At 24.2% G+C, this 18,633-nt stretch overlaps 1 protein-coding gene across 2 annotated transcripts; it reads left to right on the forward strand.

Moving 5' to 3' along the window:
* The first annotated feature begins 1,898 nt into the window (after positions 1 to 1,898).
* LOC113556573 (protein bicaudal C homolog 1) lies at positions 1,899 to 18,633 on the forward strand. Of its 2 annotated transcripts, XM_026961606.1 has the most exons (15): positions 1,923 to 2,163; positions 4,918 to 4,961; positions 5,092 to 5,161; positions 11,751 to 11,830; positions 11,898 to 12,110; positions 12,939 to 13,184; positions 14,393 to 14,611; positions 14,683 to 14,851; positions 15,048 to 15,410; positions 15,690 to 15,758; positions 15,870 to 15,959; positions 16,022 to 16,131; positions 16,196 to 16,379; positions 16,441 to 16,560; positions 17,989 to 18,633. In XM_026961606.1, exons 1-15 carry the CDS (start codon positions 1,923 to 1,925, stop codon positions 18,093 to 18,095), a joined length of 2,325 nt encoding a protein of 774 aa, XP_026817407.1. In that variant the 3' UTR covers positions 18,096 to 18,633. The 2 variants fall into 2 exon arrangements, with proteins under 2 accessions (XP_026817408.1, XP_026817407.1); XM_026961607.1 differs by lacking the exon at positions 15,690 to 15,758 and having other exon boundaries at positions 1,899 to 2,163.

Raw genomic sequence — 18,633 nt, forward strand, 5'->3', positions numbered from 1 at the left:
TACCGGCAGATGACTTTTATATAGAACTACGGATCATATAGAGCACAATACATAAAAAATTTAAAAATATAATTGTTTCCAATTCAATACGGACCAGTACCCTTTTAATCGCGAACCGGTGATTAAGAACCACTGCCCTAGAGCCTAATTTTCTAATATTTTTCAATATTTATATTTTAATAGTATCAAGGCCGTATCTGTGTCCTGTGGGAGGATTCAAGGGGTCCGGACTCCCCCCAAATTTTTAAAAGTAGCTACTTTTTACTGTTTTATATAGTTGATTGACTATAAAAGTATAAAATGTGAGTACCTATATTATAAATTAAAAAAAATGTTGGATCTTCCCCCCGAAATTTTTTTCAGTTACAGCCTTGATAGTAATCCAACTATAACACTATAAATAATAGCGTTCTTAATAGAATTTAAGGTTTTTCTTTTTAATTGATATAAATTTTACAGTTTTCTACTGAACAAAATTTAACTCCCTTCCTCCCAAAACAAATTCTTAATTACGCCACTGTATAGTTACATACATAATATAGGTACTAATATATACACATGGACTAAATAATTATTAGTTTATTACGTATTTACAATAATTTCTAATAAATTAAATACCTACAAAGGTCTATGGTCACACATTACACGACACAACGTTATATCAACTGACAAGTCAGTCTATAATATGAATACATATAATACCTATATATAAATCTGAATATATCCATAGTGTAGTATGATATACCCGTCTATCAGCGTCCAGCGTCAGGTTTAAAATTAATGATTACTATTGATTTATGATTTTATGAACATACTTCAACTTGAAAACTTTGTAATATATAATATATATATATATATATATATATACCTAATTGCAGCCTTTTACTGGTTACCTTTAGAGTTAAGAATAATATTATTATATTAATTTATAATATTTATAATAGATATACACTTTCAGTTATGAAATTAAAAAAAACTAATAATTGCTCCTTTTCCTCTCAAAAACAAAAGTTTTATAATTTAAATCATGTAATGTCATCAAGATTCGTGTCTTGTGATATTTATAATTTTGAATTTAACCAAAGATTTTGATACACATCTACATATGTTATTTTCAAAATGCAGGTGTAAAATATAACCTTTTAAACACTATTTAACTATTTACTATAAAAACTTGTGTTAGGATTTAAAGAATTCAAAAGTTATAAAAAAAAATATAGTTTAAAACAACTGTTTAATAATAATACATTTATGACTTATACTTTTTAATTCAATAAACTCCGAAAAAACTATGTATATTTTATAATAAATGATACAATATTAAATACAATAATCTACAATTAATAGTCTCATTAATAAGAACTTTTAAAATTAAAGCATTATTATTTTTTGAATTTCAATATACAATTTCAAATAATTTGTATTAGATAATTCTTTTTCATGAGAAATCTACAATCTACTTACTATACTATTATTTATAATATTATTATGTACAATATTTTTTACTCAACTAAATACATAGATACAAATAGACAAGTACCTACATAATAAATTTTAATATTATAGAAAATATAGAAAACCATCGTATGGAAATTATTCAAAGCCAAAAAATCGTCTACATAAAAGTGTAGATTATAACCTATAGGACACATAATTAATCGAAATTGCGATATGACATTTAATGTTTGAGACCCCTACATCTTTTGAATAAATGTATAGTATATCCTCTCCATTAATTGATTAGGTTTATGATGGATTTTATTTTAGTAACTTTACCTTATGGTTTAAATTAAATTATCTGTTAAGTTGTTATCTTAAGATAACCTAATGCGATTTCTGTATTATATTGTACAATATATTTTGGACGTCCCGGTTATTCTACTCAAATAGACAGTCAAACGGTGTTATTCAAGCAGTGCACAATGACCAACAGCACAGCGAACAGCATGGCCACAATGTCTTCGATCGTGATGACTTCGGCTGCCAGCTCGGATACAATGTCCGAAATATCAGATTCTGGTACAGGGACATCGGGCAGAAGTTATAGCGACAGCCGAGAAGAAATGCATCAATTAGCGACTTCTCTAGGATTAGAATCAGCCGATGATTTGGCCAAGGAACGATTCAAAGTCGACAGAAAAAAACTTGAGGCCATGTTGCACTGTAAGTATTTTTTAGTAAAATAAAAATATATCTAATTCCACTGTGAATATAAATTAAAATTAAAATTATGTATTATTAAATTACTCATAACATATATAGGTATATGTCGTTATATAATAGTAGTATTCTGGGGAAAACCCATACTACAAATTTTAAACGATCTGATAAAAATAAAATCATTTTTTTTAAATGTATGTACAAAATGTATATATTCATTTAATTAATAAACAAAGTCATAAAGATACATATTTATACTAATAAGTAATAATCTATTTTTCAATTGTCTCCGTGTTACTAGTAGTCATGCGATATAGTAGCGTATTTACAAGGATTAGGCAGATATATTTCCCCCCTTGACTTTCTTTTTTATATTACATTTTTTCATTTATCACTTTATCTGTAGTAAGTAATACAATTCTAGGACATTTAGGATCGACAATATTAGTAATATTAGGTACCTTCCTCAAAGAAATATATAAATTTAAAAATGTTCATAAATTGAATACAATTTAAAATATCATAAAAACCCACGAGAAAGCTCAGATAATGGTTTTATCTTTGAATTTGATCATAGGTATATTCTCTCTATTATTAAAGATTATTGTACACAAAATAATTGGAACTTCTAAACATAAACTTGTAACTGTTTAACGTGTTATGTTCGTAAGACGGAAACAATACAATATATTTATGTGATTTTAATTTATAATAAAATAGGTAGAAGATCAATTTTAAAATTCATTGATATTAGAAAGGATTATGTTATAATATAGACTAAAGAGTAATAGACATATTATATTCATATACTTCGATTTAAAATTTTAAAATATATTTTTATAAGTATACATTAAATAAATACATCTTAATTTATGAATACTATGATATTTCAATGATTTTGGAATACGACAAATTAAATTAAATTTCTTTAAATGTTAATCAAAAAAATTATAAGTACTGTAAAACGGATTGATATTGATATATTATAGATATCTGTTAAGTTTAAACAGCTCCAAATTGTTATGCCTAACGTGGTATTTAATAAGTACTATACCACAAAGATTTCAAAATAATATATGCCATATATTTATGGTTACCATTTAATACTTACAACCTTACTTACTACCTTCTATATGTCTACACCACTGCCTAAAAGTACTACCTACACAGTTACTGTCTAGTCCGTGTATAGAATTTTTTGATATTCATCCAATTAAGTAATATTGATTAGGTAAAATGATTTCATTAGTCACTTTTAAATGACCACCTAACCCATGATGGAATATTTGAATATTTTTGATTATTTGGTAATATATGATAACGGGTTAACCACGTGGTTTATAAAATACGGAGACTGCGGTATTACTTTGTATACATATTACATAATACCTTTAGTTTTACTTCTTAGTCATGGGATACTAGAATCTAATGACATAAATACCAGTAATACCGAAATGATCATAAAAATATATTTTGATTATTGTATTTATTAAAAATGTGTTTATTAAATTAAGTATACATTTAAAAATTTTAAATAATAATATAAAAAACTACACTCAGCCACAACTAACCATCAAAATCTACTTATCTCTAATCTCCATTCTTTAACTAACTCAGTCAATCCACTACGTCGATTAAAATGATGCTGGACTAGAGATCTACTAATCAATTAACCTTTGACGAGTAATGAAATTTGAAGTGGTGTCACTAGACGCCCCCTTCTCTCAAGTCCACATGTCCAGTTGTTTTCTTACTTTAAGCCTTCAACATTTACTTATTGTATAAAGTTTATACTATAAACCAAATGTACACAGATTGTAAATTTTCGTTAAAAAAAAAAATAATAATATGATATACGTACATATAAAATTATTTATAGATGATTAATTATCCTTTGGTGTCGATTAAATTGCGAACAAAATATAAATAAAGGGTAGCTTATGTATGTGATATATTTTTTCTACGTAGATACATTTATAGTAGACAATATCTCTTTTTAATGTCACTGTAATTTTTATTTTATAATTAATTATAAATCAATTACATTTTTCCATTGAAACAAATGAAACAATACATTATTCGGTATAAAATATAGATAAAATGAAAGCATTTACCTTATCGTTACTCTGTTGTCATAATAATATCATACGTGCAGACAATAAATCAATTAATGTTATATCGTATTCTTATTTGTACCTATATGAACAGCATATGTTAACCATTGTTTAGTATTTATATTATAATATTAATATATATTATATTTTATTAAACATTATATTATTATCGATTGATTTTGATATTTAAATTGAAAAATTAACGTGTGAATCGTGTCGTTCTAATTTTTAATGATTAAGTCTTGAATATTTAAAATATTTCAGATATCGAAATTTTAATGAGAACATCACAATGAATGAGCATGTAAATGTCTTCAAATTTTAAAGCAATTACAAACTATATAATTAAGCAAAGAAGTATTACTGTATAATTGAAAATTTATTTATTCTAGTTAATAGTTAGTTTACGGGTATAATATAATATGTATATGATATAGGATGCTTATATATTTTATAAGAGTCCATTATATATCTACGAATTATAAATAATAAATAACTGTATCTATTAAATATTTTTTTATTTTGATACTTTACAAACTTAAATCATGTTTGATAAAAAAAATAGTAAATCTTCAATATAATTTAAACATTTAAAAATATTTAATAAATATTTATCTAATTTGCATTAACCATGTATTTTTAGGTGATGGTGAGGACGGAATAACAGCAGTCAACTTTTTTCAAAAAGTAATTTTTATGTATAAATTATTTTATTATTTTATCATTAATTATTACATAATTTTTATTATTTTTACATTACAATAACAAACAAGTTAACATAATATAATAATTAATATCTATTTTACTCTTTTTTAAGGTAATGACTGATACAAGAACACTAATTTTGTGGCCAACTAGATTAAAAATTGGAGCAAAATCAAAAAAAGGTTGGTATATCTAATAACCTTTTAGTAGTTTTTCATAATACCTAGTCCACTCATCTAAACTTTAAATACTTAAGTCATTTTATGTATCTATAGAAATTCTCAGGAGAATATTGCGCTTCAGAATATTGTTATATTTTATCACAAACATCCAATTTAATAAAGTTTATACTTTTTCAATGTAAACCTATAGTATTTATAAAAATTATATAATAACAAATACTGGGAAAGTCACTGTCCTATACACATCGTAGCAAATTTCGGGTGACAGGTATACCGTGTCATATTGAGTAGGTCATCATTGCAATAATCATTAAAGTGCAGGTGTTAATTTATTAGTTAATATTCAATAATAATATTTTAATGATTGTATTACCTACGAAAAACAACTATGAGACGTTCTTTATTAATTATTACCAAGGATATTTTATAATTTATTTATTTTTCCATTAATAATACGGTAATTAAACTCAATTTTTCCAAAAACATATATCATATAATATTGCTTGATATATAATTATTTATTGTTATTATAGTATTATTACTTATTACCTTATAAGTAAATACTGATGTGTCATAGAACAGTGTGAATAGATTTGCGCTTTTAATAGCATACAATTTGTCATAATTTGGGTTTAGGCCTTTTTACCTAATATAAAATTTTTTATACACTTAAAAAAAGATAATTACAAATGCTTTAAATGCATTATATAAGCAGCTTAAATTTAGCCTAAATATGTTGACAATTTTATAGATCAAAGAAAACGATAGTCTAAGAAATTATGAAATTCTTCAAATTTCTACTATTAATACTTTCAGAAAATAATTGTCGAATTGTCATGGTATACAAATGATTAAAAGCTACTTAAATAATAATAATAAAATACTTTTAAAATTACACCAAAACATTAAATTGTGTATGAAAATAAATCGTAGTTCTATGTAGGTATAATGAAATCTTATATTAAATTTCAAACATACATAGATAAATAAAAAAACAAAATAATTTGCAATATTTCTTGATTTTGACAAATTGCGTAAGAATGCTAATACTTAAAACAATCATAAAACAAATATCGTTGATTCACCCTAAATTTTTTTTTAAAATCCAGTCTCAACTATTCCTTCTGTTCTTTAGTGTCCTTAGTGTCTTATCATTAGATTATTTTACTTTTTTATAGAACTTTTTGTTATATTAATAAATTTGACCGAATTCAATAAAATAAATACAATATTTTATGGAACTAAAATATTACATTTTTTAAACTACCGTTTACCTGAAATCATAATTTAGATCGTATAAAACTAATTAAAAATTTGTAATTTTGAACTGTATACGCGAACTTATATTTTAAAATGTCGACTAATATTTTTGTATACTAACATTTTAGAATTGTATGTTAAATATCTTAAGTCTAGTTCAGTTAAAAATTTGAACCATTCATTAAATATTCAATAAAAAATATATTTTTTCGCCAAAAGATTCATCACATCATAGAGAACTGTCTTTTTAAATTTTCATATATTTTATTGGCTCAAAAAATTTTGATGGGTAATACTAATAGCTAATAAGTTTTTAAATTTCAAGTCCCATAGAAATCTAAATCATTTTTTTTAGATTTACAACTTAATAATTAAAACAATTTTTTCACAATTTTTTTTATTTTTTTCAAATAGAAAACTAAAAAAATTTATTTATATTAGCTTAAAAAAAGACAAAATATATTTTAAAATTATTTCATGTCTAAAATTGCTAATACAAAATATTTGGTGAAAATTCTCTGTCGTAAATGTTAAATGGTTATTCCTTTATGAACCAAAATAAAAAAAAAACAATCGATTTTTTCAAAACTCTGTAGTTGAGTAAAAATATTCTCGTTTTTCTGATTTTAGTTCTGTCCGATATTTAAGTACACATTATTGTGACATTAATATTAATTATAATATTTATTGATTCCCTAAGAATTAAAAATACTTTTACCGAGCCACCGAGGTAAAGAGTGTTTACTGTTAAAATAACCCCGCTTTATATTATATAAATAATCAATTAAATTTCGCTATTAAATAATAAATGCTAAACTACGTGAATAACGTAAACAACAATAACTTAATTTTATTAAATCCTGTAAACCTGTTATATGCTTATTAATTTTTATATTTTATAACATTCAAATTTCATGAGAAATATTATACAAGGTACAACCACGCTAAAAAGTAAATAACATATTGAATATGAAATTTAAAAATAAAACTTGCAAATATACATATTATTTTATTTTTGTATGTATTATATAAAATCTAAAATTAATAATTATATATATATTATTAATAGTAATTATTTACTGTCTGTATATTTACCTTTGATAATACCTAGATATATGCATGGATTTAAAAACAATATAGTCTGTATCTACATTATTATACCACCTATTGGTAATTATTATGATTGTTAGTTATAACTTTATTAGTGTTATTTTAAGATGACCAAACTTTTTTGAATTTGAAATAAAAATAACTACTTTGAATTATATTTTAAGCAATTTTAGTCATTTCTGATATTTCTAATGAAGAAAAAAAGAAAAAAATGAATTATAATTAAAATAGTATTAATATAATTATAAATAATGGAATCATTGATAATGTTATTTTTCGGATAGCAACAGCCCACTGCCTGACAGCCATATCAATTCATATTACTTGATTACTATAAATATCACATTCGCAAGATTATATCCCTACTTTACAAATCTGTTAGACCGTCCGGCAACTAAAATATATATCGTTAAAAATTTAGTTATCTTTATTCTTTACATAAATAAATAGACGAGACAAGTTCGTAGTTCTCTTAAAGATTTTTACATTCAATTTCTAATGTACATAAAATTTTATTTTATTATTTGTTATTGATGATATTACTTTTATTGTTATTAATACAATGATAAACACGTCTCGTTTATTTCAATTGTTGACTGATCTAAGACGGAATAAAGAGGCTTTAAAGTTTTTAAATTACCAACCTCAGCAAACGTTCTTTTGGTCAACTAAGGATGATACTTTATGGATAGAAATTTTAAATACTGAGTATAAGGCTCATAAAACTCAAGGTATGTTACAAAATGTATGTAGACAGACAATAATTTTGAATACTGCACATTTCATAGCTATATTATTTATAAATATGTTTTAATTGTTAATTGATCAATTATACAAAGAATACAAAAGTATTACAACATATTTAATATTTTTATAAATAATTGTATAGTCTTTTTCTTAAAAACCATCAGCTTGTTATTTATACTTTACCTATTAAAATATTGTTATATTCTGTGATATTAGTAGATTATTACTTTATTAAATATTAAACCTTTACATTTTGGTATACAATTTAATATCCTATTTAAATAAAAATTTAGTTGAAATTAAATTGCAAATAAATAATTATAATATTTATAGACGTAATATACTATATTAAAATATTTTGTATTGATACATAATAAATGTATTGATTTGTATTAATTATTCTACTATTACATTCAAATTTTTTTTTTAATTAAATAAGGTACACATCGAAAATTTTGTTTTCTGTTTTTAATAATGACACCTGTAGGACATTGTCGTTAAACGAATATTTGTAAATTGTTAACACATAATTTCTATAATATACTAAATACTAATGTGTATATAGTATTAACTATTATGTATAAAAGTCTGGAACAGGATAGTGATTACTGATTAGTGATTACATTTAATTTAAAGCACATCCATAAGGCGCATCAAGGATTACATTTCAATTGATAAAGACAACGTATTAATTAAATATTTGAATGTTTAGATTGTGATCACTTTTTACGTTTTATAGTAGGTTTATTAAAATATTAGATAGGTTGATAGGTACATCATACATTCACACCTGTTCACTGTTTAAATTATCATATTCATTTTTATTCTATGGTATAATAATATTGTACTTTATACTCATATAAAGAATGAACACTCTTACACTCTAGGTATAAGTATTTACTATTGCTGCGTATAATTGAAGTAGAAAATATACATAGGTAATTTTTAATCCGAGGATTTTTATTGCTAAGAAGCTTAAAAATTACCTGCATTCGTCACAATCTTAATTAATTTTTAAATAGATGGGAAATATTATATAGGTATATTACGATTTATAAGGCGGAGTTAGACTTACGATTTGCATAATAGACATATTTAGTGTTACAAATACTTATGAAATATTGTTTATGTACCTAATCCTAATTCTATTATGAACAAAAATGTTTACTAAGAAAGTGGGAATCCCATAAATTATAGTCATAATATAATAAGAGTTAATACTTAATACGTATTATGATTTATATTTGAAGATCTCTATTGAAGATAATGCATACTGCATAAATATTTAATACATTTATTATACAGGTTAGTTATTTTATCAATGAACACCCAATAAAATCCGAAATCGAATATTTTTAAATATTATCATTGATTTATTGAGATTTTACGTTAAATAATTTTTATTTATATGCATTTTTGCTTACTAACATTCAGTTAATAAGAGTAAGTATGAATTGTCCACGTGCCACGTAAATACGTAATTACAATTAAGGACACCGCAATTACGCTCCGAAAATTGTAGTCTACAGTCTACGGCTCTACGCCTACAACTCGCTCATCCAAACTTCGAATATGCTCAGGAACGAACTGATGGGTGGTCATGGGGGGGTCACCCACTTGGCAATATTTGATTTTCAGTCGGCAGAATGTAAATTATTTTCGTCTGAATTAATTTAAATTGTTTTAAAACGTGGAGAGGAAAATTAAATAAACTGTACTGGTGGAGAGTAGGTCATTATAATGGATATTATGTTAAATTTGAATGTACATTGACAGGTATCATTGTGTATACAAAAAACGATTCTGAACGGAGATGATTTGTCAGTTTAGGATCTATTATATCATTACAAGTATTTAAATTGTAATATTTATTTTTCTCAACTACTGGTGAAAGTTTCAAGTTTCTACGATTTATACTTTTTGAATAACAACAAATATTTTAAATGGTTTTAGGATATATCGTTATTTTACGCGATTTCATAGAAAATTACTTTTATGCCCTCATATATTTTTTTCTATATTGACGCTGGTCTTTTTTACAGTTATTAGAAGAAAAAGTTATGGAGAACCTTGTATTAGGTTTTTTAATCTTAGGCATAAATCACAAAAATTTTATGAAATTTCCAATATCAAAATTACTTGCAAATTTTCGCGATTTTGACATATTTTGTAAACATTTGAACTTAAAATGCTTATAAACAAAATTGTGACTAACGTTTTTTGATTTTCTTTTTTCTACAATAAGAACAATTTATTATAAACCTTCAATTACATTTTATGGAATGCTACATTTTTTTATCAATTTTTTATTGTCTATAAATAGCTTTAAAAAAGTCAAAACATTTTGAAAATTTAATAGTAAATAGATAATGCTAATATAAACATTTGGTGAAAATTTAAAGTATTTTAAATGATTCGTTTTTGAGTTACAGCAAAATAAAAAAATCGATTTTGTCGAAAACTGATAATGCGTACAATTTCCCGTTTTTTTGTTACTTTTTTAAGGTTTTCCTGCCGCTTTTGAAAACTTCTAGAAATTTTTTATTTTTGACTCCCTTACTCCTTAGGTACCAACTAGATTCATTTTTCTTTTCAAAGAGGGGCAGAAGTCAAAAATCAAAGCACTATTACTACTCCAAAACGTGATGAGAGATACAAAAAGAAACATATCATTGTAAAATCAATACATTTATCACCCCGTTCAGAATCTAAAATGTATAGTAAACTAAAAGTAATTTAATAGTTATCAAAAATTTGGAATTTCAAATTATAGTTGGAAATTTTGAAGACTCTACTCCCCACGATTTTTTTCTGAGTCGTCCCTGAATATGCTCGTTAATTATATACTCAGAAAACAGGTAGGTACTTACTTAATAATTTATATTTAAACATAAACATTTTTATAGAAAAAATATTGTTTCAGATAGTTAATTAAATTAAAAGTATAGGTTCTTGTTTCAAAATTATGAATGTTCATTCTTTACTGTTAACCTGTATACTATGTTTAGATTTATTTAATAAAATTTATTTTGGAATTTGGTATTTAAAGATTAGAAATTATCTAATCTAATTTATAAATCATAAATGTTTAACTAAATTTCATTTTTACTGCATCAATATCTCAACATTTTTAACCAGCATTTCTTTACCTATGACTTTTATTATTGTTCAAAAGTTTGATGTATTTAATGAGTATGTAAAGTTCTAAAAATATTGAATTTACATTCGATATAATTTTTTGAATATCATAATTTATTGTTGATTTTAAATACATTTATAGCTACACATTTAATAGCCTCAAAAGATGAATGAAAAAAGCAAGTTTCTAACACAGTAACACCAAATTATCTTAATTGTACTTTTTATGAATTACAACAATAATATTATATATAAATAAAAAATACATAGATATTTGTAGGTACTTCTAAGTGTATAATATTCTAAGCTAAAATGTATTTTATGTATTTTGTAGACCCACATGTTCGAATCGCAGGACTCCCAGAAGATGTAAAGGCGGCCAAAATGCAAGTGATGAGTGTATTGGATGATCGAGTGAGAATATTTTCTGTTACTTTGAATAATTTTTACAACTACTCAAAAATTATCATATTATATTTAGAGCAATCGCGTAACAATGAAGCTAGATCTTAGTTACACTGATCACTCGCATATTATCGGTCGTGGCGGTCTGACCATTAAACAAGTGATGGAAAACACAGGTTGTCATATACACTTTCCAGATTCAAACAGAACAAGTTTGTTAGAAAAAAGTAATCAAGTTTCTATTGCTGGCAATTGTAACGCTGTAGAACGAGCTAGAGCTCGTGTTCGAGTAAGCATTAAATTGTTATTAGTTATATTATATTATGTTTTAAACTATTCATTTTTTAATAATAATTATTATTAAAATACCTATATAACTGAAAATATGAAACAATAATGAATTGAATATCTACGAAATGTTTTCTATACTTTTCATAAGAAACCACAATTCCACCATGCATGACGTGCATTCAAATAAAGGAATTCCCCCATCATGTGGTTACTACCATGAGCAGGGGTGGATCCAGAAATTCATCAGAGTGGGGAAGGGGTAATTAAAATATATCCATCAGATACTATTCATATCTACTTAATAACATACTTATTAATATAAACATTAATTATTTATATTATTTACTTATTATAATATTCACCGTTTAGAATTTATTCTTACAAACTGGTATCAATGACAACATTTTATACTTTTATAAATTTATAAAATTTAAATATAATAAGCTCAAGGGGGGGGGTATTTATCCTTTTACCCTTCCCTTGGATCCCCCACTGGCTATGAGACTGATGTTGGGTGACACAAGTCACTCGGATCCACGGATTACGTGTTTTATCGTCAGTTGTGGTTTCTTGTGGTTTGAACTGTTTGAAGTGTACTAAAAATGTAGGTTATACTAAAGAAAATAGAGGATCAAGACTGTTAACAGAGAAAATAAAAATATATTAATTATAAGCTGTATTTGTTAGAAAGTGTAGGCAAATATTTTTAATTACTGAAACTGTAATTTAAAAATACAAAAAAATATCTAGAATTATAAGTAATTGGTAAAAGGAAGGATCTTGTTTCCATTATTTAATATATAAATTAAATTATTTTTATTTTTAGGAATTGACTCCATTGATATTTTGTTTTGACTGGCCAAACATTGGGACTGTTCAAAATTATCAAGATCCATCTAGTCAATTCCCATACATTGGCTCTATTCAAGAAAATTTTAATGTTCATGTAATGTTTCGCACTAGACCAAAGCTTCATTCAACTATGGTTATGGTTAAAGGACATGAATGGGATGTTGTAAGAGTGAAAGAAGCTACTATGCAACTTATAACTCATATGTGTGGAAATCTTGCAGTAAGATATGAAATGATATGTTAATTGAGAACAAATTATTACTTATTAGGATATAATTTATAATTGTATAAATAATTGTATTGTTCCAACACAAATTAAATTTATATATATATATATTAATATATTATTTACATGGTAAACTATTAAGTAATAATATTCATATTAATTCAGAACAAAACATGTTTCATTAGCTTTTTATACTATTCATATAATGGTATAAATGAATTTAATATTTTAAATTAGGTACTTATAACAGGTTAGATGATTGCTTAAGTCATTCAATAAGTATGAAAATTGAGTAATTTTTATTATTTGCTTAATTCAAATTTAAATGTTTTTATTATACAGAGAGTCCAGCTTATGGGGGTCTAGGGGGGCTGTAGCCCCGGTTTCCGATATTATTTGAGGCCCCAGACTCCTGTTGATGATTAAATATTAAAGTGGCACTGTGAAATTTTTTATGATACCTCTTATTACTTTAGTTAGACATTTAAATTATATATATCAGTAAACTTTAATTAATATTTTTCATTTGTACTAACATTATTATCACTATCTATATTCTATAATATATAGTTTATAATTATATTTAAATATTATTCAAGTATTAAAAATTAATTTATGTTCTGTAAATAAAAATTTTGTTCACTGATGTAAATATGTTATTACCTTTTTTTTTTTTTAACTACATTTGACAAATATTAAAAGGCCCTAAAATTATATTGCCCCAGGCCTATTATATACCAAGGGTTTAATTGTTTTTGTAATATATTTTTTTCTTATTTTGTACACCATTTTTTTATTTTTTTTATTTTAGAGGGTGGGTATAAAAGTTTTAAGCTGTACATTTTCACCTAAAAAATGTTCAACTACACTATTTTGATAAAAAATGTTATTATTATTAAATACTTTAAATACTTATAAGTTACTTCTTTATTTGAAAGTAATATAACTAAGTTAAAAATTTTATTTTATTTAAAATATATTTGATAAAATTTTTTATACTAAAAATAATTGAAAAGTGGCATTTAAGTCTATAATTCAATAACAATAAATAATTATCAAGTTTAAATTAAATAATTTCAGTATAGTTTAATATATTTATTATAAATAAAATGTTATGCATTTTACTATTATTTTTATTAAGCTATCAATGAAAAATAAGAGAATACAATTAATACAAAATAATAATATTGTTACAATTTTAGAATCAAGTTTTAATACTTATGGTTATGGAAATATCTCCTCAACATCATAAAATAGTAATGGGGCCAGGTAATGAAACACTTAGAGCTATCACTCGCCGAACTGGAGCCCAAATATTGTTTCCAGATGCTAAGGATCCAAATATACCTTCCATTAAAAAAAGCAGTGTTACCATCACTGGTCATATACATAATGTCTACGCAGCTCGTCAAATGCTTATTGTAATATTTTTATTCATATTCTGCTGAATTTAAATAAATTAATATTTAAAGATTGCATTTTTTATTTTTAGGGTTCATTACCATTGCTTCTTATGTTTGACATTCCGCAAGACGAAATGGTACTAACCCACGAACAAATTGACAGTGTAATGCAACGTTTAGACATTTATATATCACTTCGACATAAAGCTAGTCAAAATATATATACCGTTTCAATAAAAGGTTTTGAAAGATCTGTAGGTAAGTGTTGACTAAATAAGTAAACATTTATTTTTATTTCATCATTTTATTTATAAAATCACACATAAATAGATAATTTAAGACATTTAAATTAATAATTATTTATTTTGTTAATAAGTTAATTTTTTTTAAAATAATTTTTACACAATTATATAATATTGTACAATGCATTAAATACTTATTATTATTTTTATAGGTAACATTTATGAAGGTAGAAAGTGTTTACTGGGTGGTACTGGAGAAATAATATCACCAAGTATACCAAATACGTATAATGTGTCAAATGAAAATCCATCATTTTTAGTTTCCAATGGAGAATTTTTCAGTGGAAATCGATATTCAAATAAATCTTTTAACAATTTAGGCGGGTTTAGTAATTTTACAAATTTCCCTGGATCAATTTCTACATCGTGTCAAAATAGTGTAATCAATTTACCTTTGGTAAGCAACCATGGAAATATTTCTCAGATTAACGTTTTGGGCCCAAGAATACAACAATTGGCTAATGATATAAAAATGGACAATTTATCAACTAATAATAATCACATTGGAAAATCAAGTAAATTATCATACATTATTATGTTAAACTAGAGGTTCTCAAAAATTTTTTTTTCGCATTTCTATTACAATACAGTTATGTACCACTGATGACTAAAAGTCTAAAAATAGTATTATTTAATATTTTTATATTATAATATGGAGTATATTACTTAATTACTTTATTTATATTTCATATACAAGTACAACCATGTTTTTTTTTGCATCTCACTGTTTGAGAACCATTGTTATAGACAATATAAATAGGTACCTAATATAATTACTTTTTCCATTATTTTAGCATTTAATTATATTCAAGACTCAAATACTTCTCCAAATCAAAGTTTGTTGTCATCATGTAATGAATTAGGTACTTTTATTTTATCAAAAAGTTTTTAAATTTTAACTTATGTTAACTTTGAATAATAATGTATAAAATGTTTTAACTAGTTTTAAGTAAATAATTGATTTTCTTCATTAGATTTAGAAATCTTTGAAAACCGTGCACCTGGTTTTCGAAGACAGCCAATTACTTATGATTACCATAATTTACGAGTTGCTGCAACACAAGGTAGATGAGTTAAATATTAAAAACTGCAATATCATAATATTTGCGTTGTATATGTTAAATAGTGTCTCAAACAAAACCAAATCGATCAGAAATAAGAGTTCCGACATCTGTATGGTCTGGTTATGGTTTTAGTCAATCAAGTCCTTCAGCAGTTTTAAAAGGACAACGGGATGTAAATTAATTTTCAATTATTTAAATTATTTAATTTTTTATTGATATTATTTTAATATTTATAGAATGAGTTAAATATATGGAGTAACTCTACACCAGAAATAAATAATGATACATCTGAATTGGCATCGATGGAAATGAGTAACCATCTTGACTCCACGCCTACATCGACTGTGTCTAAAATCACATCTTCTTCATTTGCTGATTTACCATCTCATTTGGCAATTCTTGGCTTAGATAAATATATAAGTAAGTTAGCTATTCAATTCAACATAATCTCATAATATAATATGGTATAATTGTCCTCCAGATTTATTTAAATCTCATGAAATTGATTGGACTACTTTCAAGACATTGACAGAAAGTGACCTACGTGAAATTGGTGTTACAGCCCTAGGCGCTCGAAGAAAAATATTGTTATCTATAGCAGGTAAGATACTACATTTTTATTATGTATTATAGACTTCAATTGCAAATCATTATTTGCTTTACATTATTTTAAAATTTAAAATTTGTCATAAAAATGTATTATTCTTTAATTTTTTATGGTATAAATTACAAAATATATACAACATAATCTTACCAATGTATTGTTGAACTATGTTTAAACGTTTTCAGGAAGTTTAAACATAATTTCTTGTGTATTTTTTACAAATAAAAAAAGTTTTAATATATATAGGTTTTGGTACTACAAATCCATTTATATAATTTATTGAAGTTCCTTGTATATAGTGTGATCACGATTTCAGGTAACTCTACCTTCATTTCACTTGGATGATTTAAAATGAGGTTTTCTGGGATTGAAAGGGAGTACCTAAATACACATTTTCAGAAAAAATTAAATTTTTTAACCTTTTTATTATGCATATCCATAACACAACTTACTTTATAAAATTGTAACTCAATTTTTCTACAAAATTAAGTAGAGTATTTTTTAATTAAAAAACTGACCATATTGGAATATCAAACAATTTTGTTATTTTATTGTATTTAAAAATAATAATAACAATAGATACTTGAAATTTTTACCAAATATTTATATTATTTTATTTTCATTATACAATAACATTTTCAACATTTTTTTATAGACATGATCAATTTTCATTTGTTTTAATTGTTTGCCGGGCCAAAAGTCTTGAAAATGTAATATAAAATCCTACATAAGTTGTTATTATATCTGTATAAAAATATTAAAAATACAAAGTACAATTTATTTTTATATGCATATAAATTTAAACTTTATTTACAAGCAACCTACAGTAATACTAAAAGTAAAATAATAGCTTTTTAAAAAAAATATATATCACAAAATATACTTCTATAAAAAAACAAATAGTGATAAGAGGACATCTTTGCTCAGAATTATTTTCAATAATATACCATTGAATTCAGATTTAACACGCCCATAAAAGTTAACTACTTGAAACCTAATGTACAGCATAGCTATTGTCACTTGTTAATCCTTTTTTATACTCATGTATTGTTATTTTGTTAATTCAACTTATAGAACATTATTGACTTCTTAAAAATTAATTTTTATTCTTAAAATATTTAACATAAACAGAATTTTTAATTAGACAAGTATTTTAACATAAAAATATTTTGGAATTAAAAATTTAATTTCTCTATAAACTGTAATGATTAATTAAATCTAATTTTTCATAGATTCTCTTAGTTATTTAGATGATATAAATATGCAGTGAATATACCATCTTTGAGGGTATTAAACTGTTTTCTTAATTGTACTGTAATATAATAGTACCTATAAGACATCATTATTATTATTTTTATAGGTTGTATAAAAAAATGTTTTAAAATTTTTATTTATTTTATTAAAGTGTTATATTTATTTTTATAGAATTGAATAAAAGGTGTCCAGTTGGTGGATTATTTGGTATTAGTCCAGCTCCAGGAGCAGAAAGAAAAAGTCCTGCATCAAATAATAGTCCATCAGACACATGGTAAATTAACAAAAAATATTAACTGTATGTTACAAAACTTCATATAATTTTTTGCTGTCAAAAATTATAAATTATAATTTAAATTATTAAAAAACTCTAGAAGGGTTTTAAACAATTTTTTTTCAAAATAAATAGGTTCTAAACATATTATAATTATATAACTATCTTCAGATTTATTTAAAACATAACAAAATTTATAATATTTTAGTAACAATTACCCTTTATTTGCCTTCAACCAATACTAGTATATTATTATGTTGTAACCAAACATTTCACATCGCTTTTATATTACTACCTATATATTTGTTTACGTTTCAATAGCTACCATATTTTTTTTTTTTAATTATTCCAAAGTGTATTTATTTATCTCGAACTATACTTTATGTTATTTTATTTCCTAAAAACCAAATTAATGTTGAATTTTTTTATGCGATTATCAATGTAATAGTTATGTACAATGTTTGTTTGTTACTTTTAAAAATCGTCAATCGTTGGTAAATTTAGATAGACAAACCACATTTATTATAACAACTTTTGGAGAA

Source organism: Rhopalosiphum maidis, chromosome 4, assembly GCF_003676215.2.
Source record: "Rhopalosiphum maidis isolate BTI-1 chromosome 4, ASM367621v3, whole genome shotgun sequence".
NCBI classification, from domain to species: Eukaryota; Metazoa; Arthropoda; class Insecta; order Hemiptera; family Aphididae; genus Rhopalosiphum; species Rhopalosiphum maidis.